This window comes from Hetaerina americana, unplaced genomic scaffold, assembly GCF_022747635.1.
Source record: "Hetaerina americana unplaced genomic scaffold, ioHetAmer1.1.p SCAF_1, whole genome shotgun sequence".
NCBI lineage: Eukaryota > Metazoa > Arthropoda > Insecta > Odonata > Calopterygidae > Hetaerina > Hetaerina americana.
This window is the reverse complement of record NW_027286069.1, coordinates 38,829,549-38,852,583: the sequence shown is the minus strand read 5'-3', so window position 1 is coordinate 38,852,583 and position 23,035 is coordinate 38,829,549. Positions and strand designations below refer to the sequence as shown.

The 23,035-nt window shown below is 34.3% G+C and overlaps 2 protein-coding genes across 3 annotated transcripts in view; both read left to right on the top strand.

Moving 5' to 3' along the window:
• Scm (Polycomb protein Scm) overlaps window positions 1–3,771 on the top strand; it is a 29,685-nt gene extending 25,914 nt beyond the window's left edge. Inside the window, exons 14-15 of one of the 2 annotated variants that reach the window (XR_011701532.1) lie at window positions 408–609; window positions 2,578–3,771. Coding sequence is in view for 1 of the 2 variants with exons in the window: in XM_071588531.1 (XP_071444632.1) it covers window positions 408–542 (135 nt within the window). In the remaining variant the exon portion in view is untranslated. Of the gene's footprint in view, window positions 1–407; window positions 2,510–2,577 lie in introns of those variants that run through there. The other variant, XM_071588531.1, reaches the window with a different exon arrangement.
• A 2,463-nt stretch (window positions 3,772–6,234) lies between these two features.
• Window positions 6,235–22,637, top strand: Mfe2 (peroxisomal Multifunctional enzyme type 2). The gene is made up of 17 exons (XM_071588521.1): window positions 6,235–6,604; window positions 6,787–6,924; window positions 8,103–8,255; window positions 10,081–10,225; window positions 10,541–10,668; window positions 10,794–10,910; window positions 14,285–14,415; window positions 14,531–14,602; window positions 14,703–14,766; window positions 14,849–15,012; window positions 16,523–16,649; window positions 17,991–18,163; window positions 18,490–18,666; window positions 18,771–18,888; window positions 20,291–20,476; window positions 21,651–21,748; window positions 22,315–22,637. Exons 1-17 carry the CDS (start codon window positions 6,544–6,546, stop codon window positions 22,429–22,431), a joined length of 2,169 nt encoding a protein of 722 aa, XP_071444622.1. The 5' UTR covers window positions 6,235–6,543; the 3' UTR covers window positions 22,432–22,637.
• Window positions 22,638–23,035: the final 398 nt, after the last annotated feature.

Genomic DNA, 23,035 nt, shown 5'->3' with positions numbered 1-23,035 from the left:
GATAAAATATGAGGAAGAGAATTAGGGGTCTTAGGTTACTTCACCTCCAAATAAGTTATTAAATACCAAATGTTAAAATTAAAATAATGGATGAAGAGAACTAGACTTGCACTCTTAGATATGTACATTCATTTCCCTCATCCACAATTCATGATTACACCAATTCCAAGCATCCCAACAGTTTTGATGGGCATTATCATTTGCTACTCTTGGCACAACTCATTTTAATCCCAATATTAAAACCATATGCTTTCTTGGAATAATGAAAATTTAATGAGACTAGTCCGAATTAAAAGAATCCTGGTAAACAAAACATCTCCCAAGTGCATTAAATAATCATTTTGCTGATGTGTTACTTACTATTCCCATGAATAATAACTTAATTGTTTCAATTTACATATTTTTAGGAAATTGATGGCAAGGCTCTTTTGTTGCTCAACTCCGACATGATGATGAAATACATGGGCCTAAAATTGGGACCTGCCTTGAAGATTTGCAACTTGATCAATAGGATTAAGGGCAAAAAGCATCTCCCGTTGTGACTACTGTGTAATCCAGTGTTTGAAATATAAATAAATAGGAGTGTGAAAACAACAATACTACTTTGAAGTGAGTAACGGAGATTAGGGAAAGATGATCTACCATTCCTGTTCTTTTTTGTTTTAAGTGTATGGTCAGTCTAGCATTAAACTTGTCGCGATCTTGAAATACTTCCAAGGTGTTTTTCTTTTTCTGTATTTTGCTTTTGTTATGTCTTTTTCCTATGTATCCACATAAATGCTCTCTGAATTTTGTGCACTTCCACTGAGATACTGTTTGGTGAACGCTGCAAAAGTGTTATCATGTGCTTATGACGGAAGTGGATTATTCAGTTATGTTAGAGCAGAATAATTGTTTTTTCTTTCAAAATTCTATTTTTTTGCACTGATATTGTTAATTCTAAGCTTTTTGTCCTTAGCACAAACCTTAACCTCATTCATGTTTTTAGAATGTGGATTGTTAATTCCAGTGTGTTAGCTATAATGATTATATTATCTTCCCTCACTCTTTCATTTCTTATCCTGCTAGTTTGGATTCATTTTCATCTTAATTTGCTACATCTGTTTCCAAATTTTCCATGTACTGATTTTATATATTACGATTTCAATGACTATCACCTTTTCCTTTTTCTTATTCAATGGTATCTACAGATTCATTGATTCCCCTCTTTCCAGAAATGTGATAATAACCGTAGAATGACTTTGCTACAGTTTTGGCATTGATATCATGTAATGGATGGCCAGTATACTCACGGAGAGTTGCTTGATCACCTAAGCTCATGATCTTCCTTACCTGTACCTCACGAAGTTATTTCATTCATTACATACTTTTAGTTTTCCTCTGTCGAGATGGCAGAAGCAATGTTTTAATTTGATTCCTCATTATGATTTACCAAAAAGGATATAATACTAAAAATTGTATGTAGTGGCATTCATTGTGTAATTTTGGATTGAAGAAAATTTATGTTACACAGTGAAACTTCCTTTGCAAAAAATAATGGATGCTGTTCATGTCTGGTGGAAGTGATTCTGTATCTTTTCAATTTATTTATTCTCTTCTGCTTCTCTATGACACCGTATAAAAATAGAATATCAATATTGTTGAACATCCATGTTGTCTTTATTGTAAAACACCAACCTATGAATCACCCTTATTGTTGATAGCTTAATGCTTTCTATCTGCATTTTGCTAGCTTTCTAAAATTGAGGCAAATTGTAGCATAATATATAAACATTTTTTGAAGAAATCGTATTTTTGATGAAAGTAACCATTGTTAGATTCTGACTGATGTGTATATTGCCTTGTGTACAAATATCAAGTTACTGATGGATATTTTACCCATAGCTTGAATATTCTTATCATTCACTTTATATGCGCTAAAGAAGTTTCACTGAGTGTAACGAATCACAATTGTACAAATGTCATATTTTTATTACCTTTTGACAGTAGTAAAGTTAAATCATTTTCACGACTATTGTAGTGTAAGTATTGTATTTATTTAAACAAAATTGAATTTAAATTTGAAAACTTCTACAATGGTTATTGAATGATTTGTATTTGGTTTAAAAGATTGTCTGGGCTAGGAATGAAGTCATAAATAACCAGGGCATTCCAAGGAATTGTTGGAATTTGATCATTCCTGTTCCAGGATAAATTATTTTTCTATCCTATTATTTAAAAATTTTTCCTCTGGAAAAATGTCATTGGCTTTTTGTCTCATATTCGTTAGAATATGGTATGTATAATTATTCATTGAAGTAGGTTTTTTAAAGATTTTCAGTTATTGGCATGTATCTGGAAGACATGTATTTATTCATGAAAAAGTTACATCTGTCTGAATTATGTTTGTAAGTTCCATGAATATTATTTTCCTACTTGGAATGATTTTGTCTGAGTTGTATTTTGGGCATGTTAGTAAGTATGCCATTTGTATCATAATATAAATATATCAATAAAATTCCAACAGTTAGTCCATCTTTTATTGCATTGCCCATTATGTTGTATGATTTTATAATTTGCATAATTTTCATTATTCAGGAAAGTGTTAACTCAAGCAACAAAACAGGCACAGCTTGGTGCATTAGGTGGTGCAATTCTGTCTCTACTGGTACCTGGGAAAAGTGCAGCAAGGTGACTGTCGACCAGAAGTTTACAGAATGTCTTGGATTTTTTTTATGAGTGCTACAAAATCATCCTTGAATCAATTTCAAATAATTTCAAATCTGGGTAAAGGTACAATATTAAGGGATAGTGGTTTAATTCTTCTAAATGTGTCCTTTTTCTAACCCTGTAAATCATTTTGAACACTTTTTGGTTCACAAACAAATGAATCAATCATTTTTTATGACCTGGGTGCTCATAACCATTTCTCTATTTGAAACTCCTGATCTAGTGTGTCGTTCTTGTTTGGTTTTCAAGAATGGCACATGATATAGTGTGCATACTACTTCCTATCCCTCATCTTTGTTAACATGCTGATATTTTTTATATAAATATCCATTTCACCATCAATTCAATTTTGGTTAACACACAAATGGCTTAATTTTAGTCAAAATTTCTTCAGGGTTCATTTCTTATTTCTGCTTAAACCTTTATAGTAACCTTTGTGCAAGGTTTATAGATGTGCAATATAAAATTACAAAGAACTTCTAAGTACCCAAGATTAAATACAATCAAGGAGTGGAATACAAGGAGACCTTGGCCCCACTTGCTCCTGACTTTTTTTGGTGTCTTGCCCACCTCATTGAATCGCACACACCCAATCCAAATGATTATGAGAACTTTTATTATTCCATTGTACCTGCCACCTTTGATGCCATTGAAATTGTTTTTGTTATTATGGATAGAAAGTCTGATGAATTAATGGCATTGGTATTTTGACTACATTAAATCTATAAAACCACAGTTACAAACAATAGGGTGAACCTCACTTTGTACTAAGCCCAACAGTATGTGAAATTCACACTTCAGGATTTAGTTCTTTTCCTGGTTTTGCCTCTAGTTTCCCAGGTAGCTCTTCCAACAAAATAATTACACAGTTTGGGTTAAACTAGGTGCCCATGATTTAACCTGGTACCAGCACTTACGTCCACTTATTTTATCTATGGTTATATTAAATTAATGGAAAATTCCATTGCCATTATTTCCTTACTAAGTGTTTTTCCAGAAATGGAGACTACAACTTTTAATATATGAATGAGAGATCATAGTGGAAAGCTACATATAAAAATTTTCATTGCAATGTCTATATATATGTATATAAATTATATGCATCTCCTTAGGTCAATAAATTGTTGGCTTATGTTCTTCATTTTGTGAGTAATCAATCCGCGACAATATGTAGATATAATCATTTATGAAACATGAAAATACACTTTTAAAATATTTTTCACAATTCTTCAGTTTTACAGTTTCCTGTCACCACAAAATTTGAGTTTTCACTGTATCTTGCATTTATTTCTTGGCAGGTAAATTGTTTCTCATATTCACATGATTTGCATCAGTGATTGGAAGTTAATTTTGTTCGGAATCAGTTCCTTTCTGTCACTCATTCTTAGATGACCTTAAATTTATAGAATTTTCACTATGATTAAGAATGGAAACAATGCAGAAGAGTGCTAGACAGCAAGGAGTGAGGCTTAAGGAGATATGGTCCCACTTGCACCTGTTTTTTTCTTTTCAGAATTTGCCTACCTCATTGACTTGTAAAAACAAACATGCTCACCAAATCAAATTGACTGTGGGCACTTTTTATATTTTAACACATAGTTGCATTTTTCATTACAAATTGAAGTTCATCTCTGCTGGATTGCAGTACCTCTTCTTCATTTAGTTGATTTTCAATTTTCTTCCAAAGTGAAAGAGATGCATGAGTAATGGATGTAATTTTTCACTAGTCCTAAAGAAAATGTTTCACAAATTAGTTTGAAAAAAATCAATGTATATGGTGAATATAACATTAGTGTATTGAGGCAATGTTTAGGGAAAAAATAGCTCTAAGAATGCAAGGGGAAGAAGCTTACTCCATTTTTTTCCATGAACTTTCTGAACATCATAGGTTGTACCAGGAATTTCATTAAATGCTTTAACTATGATTACACATTCCAAGTTTGGCAACAGGATTTCCGACAATTTATTAACTTGTACTGCATGGTAGGCTCAGCCCATTTCAGATGGTCCAACACTGATTGCTCGACCTAATGTTTAATTAATTATTTAGACGTTTTAGATTAGAAGTTTGAGCTGATTTAGAATCTTTAACTATTGCAAAACAGAAGTGACTGGGGGAAGTGGAAACAACCTTTCAAAGAACAAGGAAATTATGGATTTCCCTGAAGGAAGCCTAATATAGGTGTTGTGTTAAGGAAAGTGGCAGCACTCATCAGGAAGTAAGAGGAGCAAATCTATACACACTTATACATGCCTCAAGAAAGTTATCAACTGCACCAGGAAAGATGGAAATAGCATAGGGTCAGGCATACTTGATAGCATTAAGGAAAATGAAATCAAATATGGCCATAAGAACATGATATCCGGGTGAAACTACTTAGGGGTTTTGGAAATTGTATGAAGGAGAATTTTATGGGCTAATTCATGGCATTTATGAGGGAGGAATTTGACCCAAAGATTTCATCAGAACCGTCCACAACATGTCTCAAGTTGCTCAGGTATGAGTGATGAATGAAGAGTGAAGGGCTATGTTAGGAAGAGGGGTGAGATGGGTACCTTCCTTGTCATCCATGCTTTTCAAGTATGCATGGAAGATAAAAGGTATGGAAAGTACTGTAAATCGGGATTAAAATCAGAGGAGTACTCGTAACATTAGGTTCGCAGATGATCACGCTTGAGTTAGCCAGTCGGTCAAAGGGATATCATTGCTGAAGGTTTTAGAAAATCAGTTTGATAGGTATGGTATAAGAACCAATGTGAACCAGTTTATATTGATTTTTGAGAAAGAGGAAGGTTGAGTGAAATATAGTAACTGATGTTTTAAGTCTAGATATTGAACGTGCCAAAACCTTTTTCAGATCTTTGAAATTATTCGCATTACGCTAAACAAGGAAAATCCTAATATCTTTCTAACTAACTGCTCTACTAATTTCCTCGTTTTCCAGTTTCTTTATGCTCGTATTTGCAACTACCTTCCCCCAAAACTGAAAGGTATGTCTCACGGAGGGAAAGTCAAAAGACAATTAAAGACTTTCTGTCTTGATGATGTACTCCAGTTTTCATTTTAATGTGCTGCGTGTTTCATTTTTTGTCGCCCTAAATAGTGTGTAAGAAAGAATATGTAATTATAATAACGATGGGAATGGCGGTACCAACTCAAGCTGATTGACGGTTGTGGTAGTGACAAGGGTCACCTAATCAATCAAGCGAGTTAACTTCAGACAACAATGATCTAAACCCCATTTCATCTATTCAAAGCACATAGGGGAGGATTTCCATGTATACATAGCGCAGAACACCAGTACGCCCGTACAGTGCCCCATCGCTCGGTTCCTAGAGAACCTATCTACGCATACTAAATTAACCTCGCCCAAATGATTATTTCTTCGCATTGCAATCATAAAAATTGATCAAATTGCAGGATCACTTCGTGAAGAAGTGCCATTATGAATCCCCTCACACACTAACTTTAATTATCAGTTTTTATGAAAGAGGAGATAAGAACTATCGTTAGTGACACAGCAGTTTCACATCTTGATACCACAACAATTGAAGCCCAAAAATAATCTCAGTAGCTGGTCTCCCGATGGTGAAAGGCCAATATAACACCTCTACATTACACTAACTACAGAAATTATACAATTTATCTGATAAATCTCTGAACTTTATCATTCTCATTTTTTATCTCAAATTGACTATCGAGATCCGTAAGTCAGGCACGAATTTGGTACAGATCAGATAGGTCGGACGGTGGCGAAATACAAATATTCTAATAACATTGCATATGAACTGGAGCTGTGTATTGTCTATGGTGAATGAAAATAAATAACTAATATGTTAGATGAAAAGTTAAGGTTCGACGGACGTGTGGCCGTAGTTACTGGTTCGGGTGCTGGTAAGGACTAATAAGTGGCCGAGTTCCTTACATTTTGTGAATTTTTAGATTACGGTACATGATTAATGAAAGATTATTTGATTGCAATGTGGTGCAATAATCCGGAAACATTGAAAAATGCAACTTATTAGAAGTTATTGTCTTGAATTCATAGCTGTTATCTCATCCTTCCTGTATATTAGGTCTTGGACGAGCGTATGCACTTCTACTAGCAGATCGTGGTTGTTCGGTTGTCGTGAATGACTTGGGAGGGGCGAGGGATGGTCAAGGAAGAAGTACTGTTGCAGCTGACGCTGTTGTTAATGAAATAAGAGCCAAAGGTAAACATTCCATCCGCGTAGTTAGCCACTTAATTTATTAGTCGTTGAGTTATTTTGGCTTTGAATGTACACCATAGGCAAAAGTAAAAAAAATAGCCGTCTCCCCGAGTTGCCGGAACATAAATAATCTGATCTCTGTCCATCATCGTATCGTGAGGTCATTAATTGAGATGCTTTCCTGTTGCCTTCCTCAATATTGCTTCTAATTTGCATGCCCCAACACCTAAATGTCCATTCCATCAGGGACAGTCACTAATGCAGCTCACTAATATGATGCTGCAGGGACCACCTTTCATCTGGCCCCAACAATTCCATCTATTTGGCGTCGTGACTCTACCAAGAGCAATTATTATCTCTGTCACTAGCACAGATTTATTTATCATTGAAACATGCAAGCCTTCCACTTCATCAAGGTTTTAGTCCAGAGGGAGGGATCAATGGAATATATAATTTGAGTGCTGCATTAAAATATCCTTTTCCATGCAATAAAATTGATAAATTTCCACCCAATGTTGGGATTTATGCTTGGAAATTAATGTGAAGAAAACGCACAGTTAAGGCATTCTTTTGGGGCTATTACTGTATGGTTTTACTTCATGAAAAGTAGCTTCACCCCTGTCCTTGGAGTTTTAAAAGTCAATGATTTTTTGGTGAGACAAAACCACCCAGGAGGAAGAAGGCTGTGCATCATTTATTGGAACTTTTTGATTGATTGTTCCTTCTTGAAGGCTAAAAATCCACTTCCTTCCCCTCAAGTGATCTTTTTGTTTGGCTTATTTATGATTTTCCAGTTGAGTATCTGATCTGATGGGTATGTGAGCTCTTTGTGGCGTGAGCACTTCTTTGTATGTGAGCTCAGCAATATGACCTTTTCTTTAGTAATGACGTCCCTGGCTTTCCAGTAAAAGTATTGAAAGGCTATGATAATGAGGTGCAATAAGCTCATAGTTGACATGTACTGTATACATGTATATGAGCTGTACAGGGTAACTGTAATTTTTGAAAAACTTGCCAATGAAATCTGTTATTATTGTGTTCAGTTCTATGAAAGTGAGTGAAGCACATGCACTTATTGGCATGCAGTAGAAGTGTTGATTGCTTAGTGATGTTAAGCACATATGAATGGGTAGTTGGTTCTAATTGTTTTTAATGAATTATGATTTTCATTTTCTTAAAAGGTGGCAAAGCAGTCGGTGATTACCATTCAGTTGAAGAAGGGCAGAAGATAATTCAAACAGCATTAGACAACTTTGGACGTATTGACATATTGATAAACAATGCAGGGATTTTACGGGATCGTTCCTTCCCAAGAATAAGCAACAGTGATTGGGGTATGTATAAAATTGATATCTTTAAATGTGGTATGAGATAACCATTTGCTGACATTGGATTTGTACTTATGTTCCCCTTCCAGACAGGGCTGAAAATATCCATTTTTGGTCTTGTTACTTTTTCAATTTAATTAATTAAACATAGCCATTTCTGAAAATTATTGTCACTTTTTTCCTCCACTTTATGCCCCTGTAAGAACTTGTTTATAATATTGGCTGCAAGCATTGGAACAGACTTGTTACTTATTTACCTTGGCTGGATCTAGGGCCATGTAAAAGTGAATGAGCAGATGTGCAGTCATTGCCTTGTTTGATCTCTGTCAATAACTACCTTCTAATATCTAAAGATGCATCAATATAGTAGTGGGTGGTATAAACTGCATTTAGGAAAGTGGTTAAGGAGAGGGATGTTTCATATCTTCTCTGACTTTCAATGAATGAGTTGTCATAAAAAATTATATAGCAGTGATCAATTGCTTAGTGATGGTTGAAAATAATCATTACCAAAGTGTATAGTGGCCCTTAATTCTTTGAAAGGGGAGAGAAACCTCCAAATAAATTGTATTACTAATTTTCAAATTATACAGTGGAGAAAACATATTGTATTGTTCCATGCTACCTTTTTCATTTCATTTACATTATATTTATTTTCCCACTTATGATTCAAGATTATAAATGTTGTCATCTGAGTTTATTCCAGAATAATGATGTGAAAATAATCACCCTTGATATTTGCACCACTGTTCTCTTTTGAATCATTTGTAGTAGTTCTGACCTCTACAGGGATTTCTTTTAAAATTTGTGTATTGAGAATGCAGTCACCATCAAAAGAGTATATAGGCGTGTATCAGGCTGGTTATCACACACCCTTGAAGGAATTCAGTTGTGAAGAAAGAGCTGTAAGTCATCAATTTTGTTTGCCTCTGCATTTCACCCCCACTTAAAAATGCATCATTTTGCTGTGGTGGTGCTCATTATATCAGTGGTAGAAAATACTTGCTTTAATTGGCAATGGGATGTTGAAGACTGTGATAGAGGGGAGAATGTCAGGCAAATGGGGAAGGGAAAGGATTAGGATGATAGGGATGGACGGAATAAAGGTAGGAAGGAAATATGAGATATTGAGGAGAGACTTAATGTAGTATGGGTTGTCAGGTTGTGCTTTGTTGTGAGAGGCAAGGTAATGTATTCTTGTACATTTGAGTCCATCCAAAACCAATAAAATCAGGAAAAAATATTTTGAGAGAATGACATTGAAAAAGTGATAAGGAAGAGGAAATACAGGATGTATGCTATAAGCAGTTTGTGAGGAGGGGCAGGGGAGTAGGTAGTGTGAACTGTAGGACTAAGACAAGGAATATGCTCCCTTGGAATATACATAATATTTGGATTAGTGTTTTTTTAAATTTTGGAATTAAGTTGAATTGCACTGTTACTGTTATCAAGTTTGTTGGTAAGAAATTCATATTTGTGCTTTCATATTTGTTGATCTTTGGCATTCAATTAAAATGTTCAATAAGTTTTAAAAGCTATATTTTGAAATGGTGGGGTATTTTTTCATAAATATGTTTAGCAACTGCCAATGATGCAACAACTCTGTTCTTAAAGTGTATGAAGTTCTCCTTGTCAAAGCCCAGAAGTGCACCTATTATCATTTAAATAGTATATCCAGTTCCTTGCATGGTTAGATGAACTACAATGGCTATATTATTGTGGCTTGTATCAGGAAAATCTATTCTATTTCTAGAAATGCAAGGAGCAGAAGTCATGCTATAATGAAATGCCTAACAAGTGTGTATATTCTAGAATTAATATCTTCTTACAGATGCTATTCAGGCTGTGCATCTAAAAGGATCCTTTGCTACTACTCAGGCAGCATGGCCTCACTTTCGCAAACAGAAATTTGGCAGAATAATTATGACATCTTCTGCATCTGGTTTATATGGCAATTTTGGCCAAGCCAACTATAGGTAAACCTATTTATAATTTTTTCGATATTAGCACCTATTCTCTGATAAATGACATTGTCAAATCTACCTTATTTATAGCTTGTGGGTCCCCAAGTCTACATTGTGTAATGACTCATTGGCATAAATAATTTCTGTTAAATGTAGCATAAATAATGGATTTTGTTCTTCAAATACAATATATGTATGAGTGGATCTTATGATGAGTAGGATAATATTTGCCATATCACAAAAATTACCCAGGTTTCAATGAGACTTAAGCATAGTATTAAATTTGAAAAATCATTTCCTGATCTGGTGATTGTTTTTCTACTTAAGTGCTGCAAAAATGGGCCTTGTTGGTTTGGCTAACACAATTGCAATAGAAGGAAATAAGAACAATATCCATTGTAATGTTATTGTTCCAACGGCAGCTTCGAGGTTGACGGAAGACATTATGCCTCCAGGTGGGTGAGGTTGTACAAATTGAACAAGAAGTTGCGCACATAATCAGTGAATGACTGGTACAAAATTGTTTCGTGCATAAGTGGTAATCTTTAATGCCATTTGTTTCCTTGACTCAATTTTCTAGAATTTTTTGAGCAGTTGAAACCTGACCTCATTGCTCCAGTTGTTGCCTGGCTCTGTCATGAGTCAAGCACAGATAACGGCTGTATCATTGGGTCAGCGGCAGGATGGGCTGCTAAGTGTGAGTACAATTTTCTTTTTCTGAAATAAAGCATTGAAGCTTATTGATCATAGAAGTGAGGATATATGGGAAGAAATATGGAGGGATCTGAACCCAGATCCCTTGATATCCAGCCTTAAGTGCTTTATTCAATTAAGCTACCTAGGCATTGACAATGTTCGAATTGGGAAAGAGGGAGGAGTGTGTGGTTTAGGAATTAGGAATGTGGGTGGAAAGAAAGTAATCAAGTTCATCTGGAGAAAGGGTTGGATAATGATTATTAGCACTTGCTTCAAATACAACCACAGGCCACTCCTTAAGTATTGCTTCATTTAGCCCACACTTGATCCTAACTAAATATGTACTCTGAAACCTGTATTATAGTTAAAAATACCACAGTTAAATGGGGATAGGGGAATGAATATAGTTTGAGAAAGGTGATTGGATTAAAAAACTGCAAAAAAAGAGAAACAAAGGAAACAGTAGGAATGGTGTAAGCTAAGAGAATCAAGAATTCTTGAATCACAGGCAAGATGCTTAAAAGTATGGATGATAGAAGGTAATGGAGGAATGTTAACACAGAAATGGGGAGAAGAAAGTGCAGGAAGCTAAATAATTAACTTAATTGAGTTGCTTGTCGGACCAAGGGAATATGATAGAGAGAGCAGTGAGAGGCTGATCAAGAATTTTCAGGGATGGAGAAGTTTGAGCATTATACAGTGAGAATTTTCAGGATTTGGTAGTGTGAAAGGAATTTAGGATGTTTAGATTAATTTCACACACATAAGCATAGTTTGTTTTGAGAACTATCAATAGAAGGCTGCATAATAGGGCAAACAGCTACCTAGTCAAAGATTTAAGTTTAGGTGGGGGAGAGGAATAAGTGATGCCATTGCAGAAAATAAGAACATGAGTAGAAAGGGACATTAAATATACGAGGGTCATCCGGAAAGTAGTACCCGTTCGTGCCGCATGAAGTGCTGACAACGCGAGTAGCCGCTGGACGAGGTCAGATAGCTTCAGTGGCTTGTCTGCCTTCTCTGAGCCAAGTTGCGTGACGCTAGCATTGCCTGTGTTGTTTCTGTGATTGTTTACAATGTTTAAAAAAATTGAGAACGCCGCCAGTTGTGAAGTGAGGGCAGTGATTAAATTCCTCAATGCAAGAAACGTTCGCCCATGTGATATTCATCGCCAATTAAAGGAGGTGTATGGAGACAATGTAATGGACGAGTCGTCTGTTCGGCGGTGGTGTCGCAACTTCAACATGGGGAGGGGGAACACACACGACGATGAGCGTTCGGGGAGACCGTCTGTCATTACAGACCAACTGGTGAGCTCAGTTGACGAATTCGTGAGGAACGATCGGCGCGTCACAATTGATGACATCTGTGAGCATTTTCCCAATGTTTCTCGAACAATTGTTCATGAAATTGTTAAACACCATCTGCATTATGCAAAAATTTGTGCAAGATGGGTCCCTCGCGTATCTCAATGAGCTGGCGGCGAAGGACTATGCAGCAGGAATACAGAAACTTGTCACACGTTATGACAAATGCCTTAATTTGCTTGGAGATTATGTTGAGAAGTAGTTTAAAGTATCCTCTTTCAAATAAAATTTTTTATGTTTGTTAATATTTACTTTTGTGTCTTTATTTCACGAACGGGTACTACTTTCCGGATGACCCTCGTATATATATTCAGGATGTCTTTGTGTGCTTTGTGGATTTTGAGGTGTTTGATTGTGTTGTGTTGAACAGGTAGAATTAAAGGAAATATTGGAGGAAACTGGAATTATTGACAATTTATTTGAGACTTGTACATGAATCAATTGGCACAAGTAAGGGTAGCTGAGGGAGAATTGTGATAAGCAGTGATAAACAGTTGAGTGAGACAGTACTGCCCATTATTGCCAGTACATTTTAACATATATTCTATGGAAACATTAAGGGTGGCATGTAAAGATCTTGCGCTGGTAATGGAAGTGGGTGGTCAGGTCAGATTTGTAAATGATCAAGCAATCAGACGTTTATTATTCTAGCAGCATAGGATTGCAGTTCAACAGTTTATTTCACAATTCAGTGCTTTAATATGGGATGAAGATTAGCCATAGAAATGAAGAAGTAATGAGATTCCCGAGAATTAGGAAATCTAAGTCAAAAAGTAAAGTGGGAAACAACAAAATTAGAACTGGTGGAGTTGTTCTCATGTTTGGGTGTTGTTTTAAAGGAAAATGGGAATAATAATGGGGAAGTTAGAATAATTGCATTGGTGAAAGAAATGTTTACAGGAAGAACAGAATTATGACAGGTCAGTAATGTTATGAAAAAAAAGATTTGTAAATGATCAAACAATCAGACGTTTATTATTCTAGCAGCATAGGATTGCATAAATATAAGTCGTAGCAATATATAGACCCGAAACTTGGTATTTGATACTTGGGGATGATCTTCAATTGGAGGTTTTTGAGAAATGGGTATGCATAAAAATTGAGAAGATGATTGGCACCGAGAGGAAGACTAATGGCAAGATTTAAATGTGCTGGAAGAAGAAAGTGGGTTGCTCAGTGGAAACATAAGAAGGTAGCAAAAGTGGGTGGAAGAAATATTGAGAGATTGTGTAATGTTGAAAGCAACGATATGTGGGAGAATGTTCTGTAAGTTGGGTAGATGAAGAAAGAGAGTAGGTTTTCTTTCACAGAATGAATGCCAGTAGAAGTTATGAAGAAATGAAAAAGGTAAAAATGTGGGGCAAGCTATCTTATCCTTGGATTTGTTGAATTACCAAAAGGTATTAATTGCCACTTCATTAAGCTATCCATGGCTATTTTTATGTAAATGAAAATCCACCTTGGCAGAGAATTATATTCTGCCCTGAACATCTGTTAATAGACAGGGAAATACAATTAATTCTTCCTTTTAGCAAATTGGTAGGTTCAGAAAATGAGGTTAGCTGATTTTGCTCATAATAGAGATGCTCTTTAGACATTAAAGCTCTCTGATGTAAAATATTTCATCCCTGCAAGTATTCAAAGATTGAAAGCACTTGTTAACAGGCATGCCAAAAGCCATCCTTCTGGAGCTTCTTTGTGTGCAGTTCATGACTCTAATTAAGAAATGTGCATGAGCCCAATCCAGGGAAACCAATTTTCCAGTGGTGTAGGGTAGCTTACCCAGTGATATTCCTCTCCAGGTCTCCGGGCAATAAAGGGGAAATAAAAAAAGATATTTACTGGACTCATAAAGGTGAATTTTTACATGATGTGGTAAAGATTTTGAAAATAAATAATTTTGTCATTTTTAATATCATTTGTAATATGCATTACAACCAATGACATAACCAATGGAATAACAGTATTTTTATAATAACCAAGTGAATAATTTATTATTGTGTTGTAGATCATTTGGTGAGATCTAAAGGGAAGGTATTGAGAAAACATATAACTGATGGTGTCACAATAGAAGATGTACGTGATTCCTGGGATAAAGTTACAGATATGTCATCTACCATTCACCTGGATTCTATTCAGGTATAGAAATTACATAAGCGTAATGAGCTGGATTAATTATGTGTGCTAAATTGTTTGTTACCAACACCCATTCTGGCGAAGGGGTATTATTTATTTTTCTTTTTATTTCTCACAGGAAGATACAGGTTCTATCATGCAAGGTTTGGAAGACTTAAGATCAAGGCAGCCCGGCGAAGGAGGAACTGAGGTTATAAAAATAGCTTAATCTTTTTTCTGTTATAAAATAACAAATTCTCTATGTAGAATATCAATATGATTTATTATTTATATGAAATCGTTCATTTTAGGATGAAATAGTGGAAGGAGTGTATGAAGTAAATGATAAGGACCTTATATTATATGCGCTTGGTGGTGAGCAACTTTTATAATGAATAGTGTAGAGTATAAATAATGACTTACTCAGTAAAAATCATATGCTTATATTTTTAAACAGTTGGTGCTAGTATAACTGAAGAGAGCAATTTCCGTTATCTGTATGAAAATTCAGAGAATTTTGGTGCTTTGCCTACTTTCTGGATCCTTCCTGGACAAGTATCTGCAACATCATCCGGCATAATAGCTAATGCCATTCCAGGAAAGGAATTGGATTTTACTAAGGTGAGTCATTATTTAATACCATTTACGTACCTGTGTATATGTTGTATTGTGGTACAGTAAAAGGGTTTGTAACTAGTTAGTATTTATGTACTTGAAGAAAATGTCAGAATTTAGAATGAACTGTTTAGCATGTACTACTTAGAAGGACGTCTGCCATGAGGTTTGGGTTTTGTGATTATTACCAATAACTGATATGCTGCTGTTGATAGCATGGTGCATTCTGGAAGTACCTTGTCCTGTGAAAATTCATCTTGTATGTATTTGAACCCAAAACTAATATAAATAATGGATATAGATATAATTCATTAGTTGTCATCAAATTCAAATGGGGTAGGGCAGGGGGACCAGAAAGTGTCTTTCTGCATGGGTTTTCCAGAATAAAATTTGTATTTACTGATGTTATTATGTCCCTCAAAATTTCAATGTTTTTGGAAAAAGTAATCTGAATTTTGAATAAGTCATTGCCCGAGGGCAAAGGGACTTATTGTTCATCAAAGATTAATTTTTGGAAAGCATTTTTGGATTCATGCTCATAAAATATTTTTTTGAATGTTAGAAAATTGAGGACCAAGGTAACAGATTCTGTTTTCAAGAAAAGTCACTGATTTGATCGAAACGTGCCAAAGGATATCCTTGAGAATTTTTTGAGCAAATTCATAAATAAGCTATCAAACACATCACCAAACATATTTTAGTGTTTGTTATGAATACCTAAAGTTGAGACTTAACAATACAATTAAGTACCAGGTTTCCATTGCCTTAACGTATAAATTTATGATAAAATATTACTTTCCTTTCTCAGATTAAAGATATATGCTAAATTACTATTGCATGGTTTCTGACTTCATTTCCAGCATTAATTATTGTAATCAGAAGGAATTTCCAGGTTGTTGTATTCCAAATGTCAACAGGAGGACGTTGTTATGGCATATTGGATGAAACACTCTCAATATGTGAATTAGGAGTTCGACCTCAAGAGATACCAATGATGATATGTCTCCAGTATTTTACTTTAGGAGTCAGCAAGCAGTAGAATATGATGACATTTATTTTGAAATGAAAATGCCCTGGTGGGGGCGGGGTTAAGTCCTCGCTTCGTCCCCAGGCAGGAATTGAATCAGCTACCTCAACCAAGAGATTGCTGGTTCGATTCCTACCTGGATGGGTTTTTCTCCATCTAGGGCTTGGGTATCTGAAATTGTTTTTATTTTATACCATTGTTAAAAGTGCGATGTAAAGGCCGAAGTACCATATTGAGATTAATGTGAAATAAATAATTTTTTTTAATAACTCACATTATTTATAAATATACTTATAATTTATCACACCTGTCTCAGTGGTATATTTACAGTACGTGAATTTAAGGAGGATACAAATTTACAATTTTGACTTTTCTCCGCTTCCATGTGCATTTCAAAGCCATTGACTTACACTTCGAAGTAAATTGTGGAATTAACGTGTTTCGAGTAAATGTGTAAATACATATACTCTCTTTGTTGCATTGTTACAGCTTCTTCATGGAGAGCAGTACTTGGAGTTGTACAAGAAAGTTACTCCTACTTATGGAAAGGTAATTTCCAAGTGCAGTGTGGCTGATGTATTAGACAAAGGATCTGGAGCAGTTGTTCTGGTTGATGGTATGCAAGTTTATTTATGTTATTGGGTTAGATTGCATTTGGTTTATGTTAAGTTAGTATAATGTGCTGATGCATCCCATAAGTCTCTTTTTAAGTTTCCATTACTTGACTTGAATAAAAATGAAGATTAATTCTCTTAAATTTGTTCAACTATTTAAATGATCTAGGATAAATCATAGGTTTAGCCAAGACAAGTACATATCTAATGCTTTAATTAAGAAAACTGTCTGATATCAATCAATGTTTATCATATCAATCAGTGTTTATCATATCAATCAATATTTATCATATCAATCATTGTTGCGGTACAATATTTATATAATACACCCGTGTATTACTCCTCTGTCTAACACTGCCCATCCCGACTCATCATCTTCTACCAGCATTTCAGTTGTCTGAGACATGTTCAGGTCACCTATCTCTCTTATCTGATCCTGTTTTCTGCTATAAATTCATTAATTCGATATAATTTAAGCTATCAAATGCCCACTAGAAATCTACAAAACAAAGAAATACGTTGTGATTTTTTAATATGTTCCTCTTCATTAGTGACCTTATTACTGCTCCCCTTTCTGAATCTTACCTTTTCATCACCCAATTGATCATTTACCTTCCTCTCCATCCCTTTAGTGGTTATCTTGAGTACCACCTTACCTATGTGTGAAATCCAACCTATTGTTCTGTAATTCTCATATATGGTTTGCCTTTCCCTATTTTGGGATAAGAACTCAGTAGTACTGATCTGACTATATCTTCTGATCTAATTCCTCCACCATAAATGCTAAGAATTGGCCCGTGAAAACTCTTCATCCCCCATTTTCCTTAACATTTAAGTAGTTAAACGGAAATGTTATCAACCCCCACAGCCTTATTAGATTCCAATGCCACTAATACCCTTTCCATCTCACCATCAAGTATGCCTAGACCTAAGCTATCCTCATCTACATCATATTCTCTGTCTATACTTGCTGAGCTACTAAACCATGTAGTCCCTCTGTATATTCTTTCAATCTCATTTGAAGCTTTCCTGGTTCATTAATAATTTTCCTGACTAATCTATGATTGCTTGAATGGATTTTGCCATCTTACGATTTGATGGATCTTTCACCTTCCTTTATAATGCACCCATTTCACCCTTCTTTGGTAAACATTTCATATCCTCACTCTGTGTCTTCCACCTGTTATTAATCTTACATTATTTCTCCTTAGTAAAACAAACTAGGAAGGCATATGTTTAGACAGTAGTTGGTTAAAATAGTATTTCCACATATGTTAATCCTTTTGAGTATAAATCCTGTAGAGGCCAGCAAAAAATAATAAAATCTCTTTTATTATTCACAGTGGTTACCCATGATGAAAACGGAGAAAAAATTGCTTATGCTCAAATGACAGTTTTTATTGTTGGAGCTGGGAACTTTGGTGGGAAGAGAAGCTCTCACAAGGCAATTGCCACAGTTGATGCGCCATCAAGAGCGCCTGATGCTGAAATGAGCCAACAAACATCACTTAATCAGGTAACTGCAATGAGCTTCCATAAGTCAATATACTTGAGGAAGTTAAATTATACCCGAGAAATTTTATGCATCATATATAATTTTCCTAGACTATTACATCAAATATGTATTCAAAACTTCATATTTGTAAATTTTGAGATTGGTATTCATTATCTGTTGGCATGATATGTAAATTTCAATTGTTTAATGAAGGTTACTGAATGAAATGTTTAGTTATGTACACAACGAGTGCTAACTTTGCATAAAATTATGGTTGATTCTTAATTATGTTATAATTTGGATGAAAATGTTTAATTTTAAATTAATTCTCTAAATGCCTTGTGTAGGCTACTCTTTACAGACTCTGTGGGGACCGAAATCCTCTGCATATAGATCCATCATTTGCTGCAATAGGTGGTTTTGAGCGACCAATTCTTCATGGTTTATGTTCTCTTGGCTTCTCTGTAAGACACGTTTTAATGACTTTTGCTGGTAATGATTCTTCCCTCTTCAAGGCGTTCAAGGTACAAAGTGCAGCTTATGCTCTATGAATTCAAATCTGCTGTACATACAAATAAAGTTATCATTGAGAATTAACTAGGAAAAAATCATGATTTCTTTTAAATAGGCACGATTTGCAAAACCAGTGTTTCCAGGTCAAACCCTAAAAACATCAATGTGGAAGAATGGTACAAGAATTCATTTTCAAACCACAGTGCTGGAAACAAATAACATTGTCATTACAGGTTTGTCCTTAATTTTTCTTTGATTTGTAATGTAATAGGATACATACATTGTGTGTTGTACAGTCTGTACCATCAGCCGTGATAAATTATGTTCCTTTTAAGTTGGATAGTAGGATCAGAAAGGAAGTTGGTCATATATGTATATGCCACGTACCTAAACCTTCAAGTCCATAGAAGCAATAGTAAATGGCATGTACATGACAGGACTATCTGATATCCCTTTAAGTTTTGCATAATAGCTTTTATGTGGTGCAAAAGATGGCAATGCATTTAAACTGTGCTTAGTAAATGATAATGCATACTAGGGATTCCTAATGACCCTTTCCCAAATCTCCCTTATATTCTCCCCTCTTTGACTTCCCTATCTCTAATCCTCCCCTCTTCAAGTTGTTTCAAAACCACTGAGAAAGCTTACTATTACATTTCATTAGTTGACTATACTGACTTCCTTGAATTTTCCTGTCATTTGTATTGTTCCATTCTCATTGGTATTGAGTAATGGTGCATTATCCAAGTCCTGTGTCTAATTAACCCATTTGAGTAGTGAGTTGATTTTTTATGGGAAGTAAATTTGAAGTAGGTACTTCTTAATTTAGTGCCTTGCAAATTTTTAAAATCTGCCCCACACAGTTTTTTAAGATCCAAAACAGGCAACCTTTTCAAAATGTCTTACAAATGAGACATTGTTGTTAGTGAAGGATCTCCAATATTTATTCCCTTGATTCTTCTCACCCAAATATGAATGAGTTAAAGCAAAAAATATTGGCATTTTACTCAAAGTTTCTGGTGTATTTTATGTTGCAACTAAAATGTAGATATATTTTCTATCTAAATTTTGATATATTTGTGTTGATACACCATTTTTCATATTTAAACTATAAAATGACAGTTCAACTGCAATTAATGATGAGCATGTAAATTTGATTTTCTGTGTACACAGGTATCAAGTAATGTTCACTATTGCCAAAGCTTTTACCTCTCATGTCAATAGAAAGATTTTTTTTTTAAATCATTAACTAGTGACTTACCACAAACACTACTTAATTTCCTATTGTATTCGATGTACAAGAACACTTAAAAAATGTGTATCTGTGATAATGTAGTGGCATTATAGTTTTCGGAGTTGTAATTTCATGAATCATTATTGAATACCTTTTTTATCTTTGAGTTAAATGAGTTGATTGAATTATCCCTTTTCCCTCTTTTAAAATTTAGAAAAAGAAATATCTTGCAATGTTCGTTGCCTCATTGGCTTCATATGATGTATATATATTTCTGGAGATTTGTGGTTAATGTATATGTCAGTACAAGGCATGCAAAGGCAAGAAAGCATTTTAAGGAAATGGGTCATGGGTTGATAAGAAAAACTGTAAATAAATTGCAACTGAATAATTTTTTACAGGTGCTTATGTGGATCTACATGAAATTAAATCTTCTGTCCGTTTGCGAAATGTTTCTTCAAGCTTGATGAGTGATATCATATTTGATGCAATAAAATCACAAATGGAAGCAGAACCAGACAAAGTGAAATTGGATGCAATTTTCGTTTTCAACATAACAAAGGATGGAAAAGTGGCTGGGACATGGAGTAAGTTTATTTTAGCACTTTATTTTTTTTGTAGTCATTGTATGATCAATATCACTGACAAATGATGTGTGTAATTTTATATTATATATTAAATAAAAAAATCAGGAACCATCACATCTGCTCCTGCACTTAAATTTGTCCGTGGAAGGGTATGGATATTTATTAAAAATGCATTTTTAAACAAATATATTATTATTTACAAATGAAAGAAGGGTCTTAATAACTTTTGGATATTTTTTTTATACGACTCTAAAATTTGGAAAGTGGTAGCTTCTAATAGATAATTATAGTGTGGTAACTGAAACCATATTATTATAATTTGTAATCTGTTGTATTTAAGTCTATCAGCTGATCTTTTATTGACATGAGGCTTATCACTATGTATTTTCAGAAAGGCAGGAATTAGATAATTATTTATGCTTTATTTAATGGAGTGCATATAATCAAATTTAGTACGTATCAGATTCATAAAAAATGAAAGTTCTATTCAAAGTGGACTAGAGTGTTCTTTAGATTTTGTTTTAATTATGCCAACAAATTATTAATACTCTCAAGCTGTTTTGAGCAAAGGGAGTGTTTTACAATTTTCAGCCCAGTAAAATTATCTGTATTCCTTTAGTGGTGAGGTTAATGGTTTTCTATAGGGGCTGACATAGTTGAATTTTGCCAATATTGTACAATATCAAGTAGATGCAAGAAGTGTTAAAAATTGTGCTATATCACTGCTTTAAGGAGAGTAATTTTTTATCAGACAAATGCTATCAAAACTATTGTGCATTTAATTTCGAAGCCAACCCTTGTTGAGCATTTTAATCAAATTTTTAACAGTATATTCTTCATATTTCAAATTGTTGAGATATGTGAAGTATCATATGGTTAAAAAAATTAACAGATTGGTAAGGAAATATTCCTCTGCTGAACTCTCCTTTCAATGTATGGAAAGTCAAGCAAGCCTGATTTAAGAAAAAACCCGAAAAAAGTATAGCTTTTATAATTATATGTACAAGGTGTCAAGTATTTTAGGTAATGTGTGCTTTGTTGTATTCTAAGAAATATCAAGTATTGAGTAAAACTGATATCATCCAAATACTGCGAATGTAAAACTGCAAAAAATGTTTTTGATTTGATACTCAAACCGCATCTGCGTTACTAATTCAAATTTTATTTTGTATAGCTGTTGATCTAAAAAAGAAGGATGTTTATAAAGGAGAACCCAAGGAAGGGAAAGCCAATTGCACAGTGACTGTGGAAGATACAGACTGGGTGGATATTGTAAGTTTCATTGGCTTTTTCATGGTAGCTTAACTTTTAAATTTTCATCTAGGTTACAAATCAGTTTGTTTTTCAAGAATGGCAGATGAAATTGCTGTGAACCAGTATTCAAAACTTCCCATACAGTTTAAGTGCAGGCATTATTGTCCTCTCTTAATAAGAAAAGAGGATTTCATTGCCTTGACTGAGATCAAAAATTAACTAGTGGAAATGCACACATTTTAACATTAAACATAATATATATAATAATAAAAACAAGACATTGTGCATAATTTTACCAGAGCGTAAGTAGTAAATTGGTATATGGCACTTTTGATAGATGACTCATGGGTAGGATTGGAAATATTTAAGAGAAATTCTTAAATGGAATCTTGATATTTTTTTGGAAAACACTGATAAAATAACCAAGAATATTAAATTCACCACTTGGCCAAATGTAATAAAGCACACTTGTGGTGTAGCCAAAGGAGTACTTTCTTAGACTTGTGTTCTCTTTTTTTATGGGGAAACAATAAAGAAAATTAATTTCCTCAGGATTATTCTAATGCATTAAATATTTGTTTCAGGCAATGGGGAAGGCAAATCCACAGATTGCATTTATGAAGGGAAAATTAAAAGTGAAAGGAAACATAATGTTGCTCCAAAAGTTTCGAGTTTTGATGAAGGTTGAATCAAAGCTATGAGTATTCCATATCTTCTTCAGGTTTGTCAACCATCACAGAATATGTATCCCAATGAAAGGTGGGAATAGGGAAAATGAAAATTTTTGTATGGCATGACATGGTTGTACAGCTGTTATACATTTATTTGGGCATTCCATTTATTTTTATTGTTGAACTGTTATATTGTTATACCTGTACCTGGTTTGGATATATTAAATTTTTTATTATTATTATTCTGCCTATTCTTCAAGTAGGTTCAAGATTCTCCTATATTTTCATCTTTCATTTTGTGATATCAGTTGAAATGGTTGTTTTCACATTGATTGCTTTTCAGATATTTTAAGGTACATAAATGGATTAGTCCAACACTTAAATATTTTTGTGTATGATGATTCTATTGGTAGAAGCAAAATTAAGGCAAAAATTTACATCATGAAGTATGAGGGTAATCCCAGAAGTACTCGACCCAACAAAGAAAACAAAAATTTTGGAAAAACGTATATTTTTTCAACATCTCCTTTCAGCTCTATTTACTTTTTCCAGCAATGTTCAATGAATTCGATACCCTTTTTATAATAAGAAATGTCTTGTTCCTCAAAATAGCCATTAACTGCCAACATCACTT

Excerpts from the sequence above, each read along its gene's own strand:
- Mfe2 (XM_071588521.1), top strand. The coding sequence starts at position 6,544 with ATGTTAGATGAAAAGTTAAGGTTCGACGGACGTGTGGCCGTAGTTACT. Across the intron at positions 6,605-6,786 it reads AGTTACTGGTTCGGGTGCTG|GTCTTGGACGAGCGTATGCA; the intron begins GTAAGGACTAAT and ends CCTGTATATTAG. Across the intron at positions 14,416-14,530 it reads TTCACCTGGATTCTATTCAG|GAAGATACAGGTTCTATCAT; the intron begins GTATAGAAATTA and ends TATTTCTCACAG.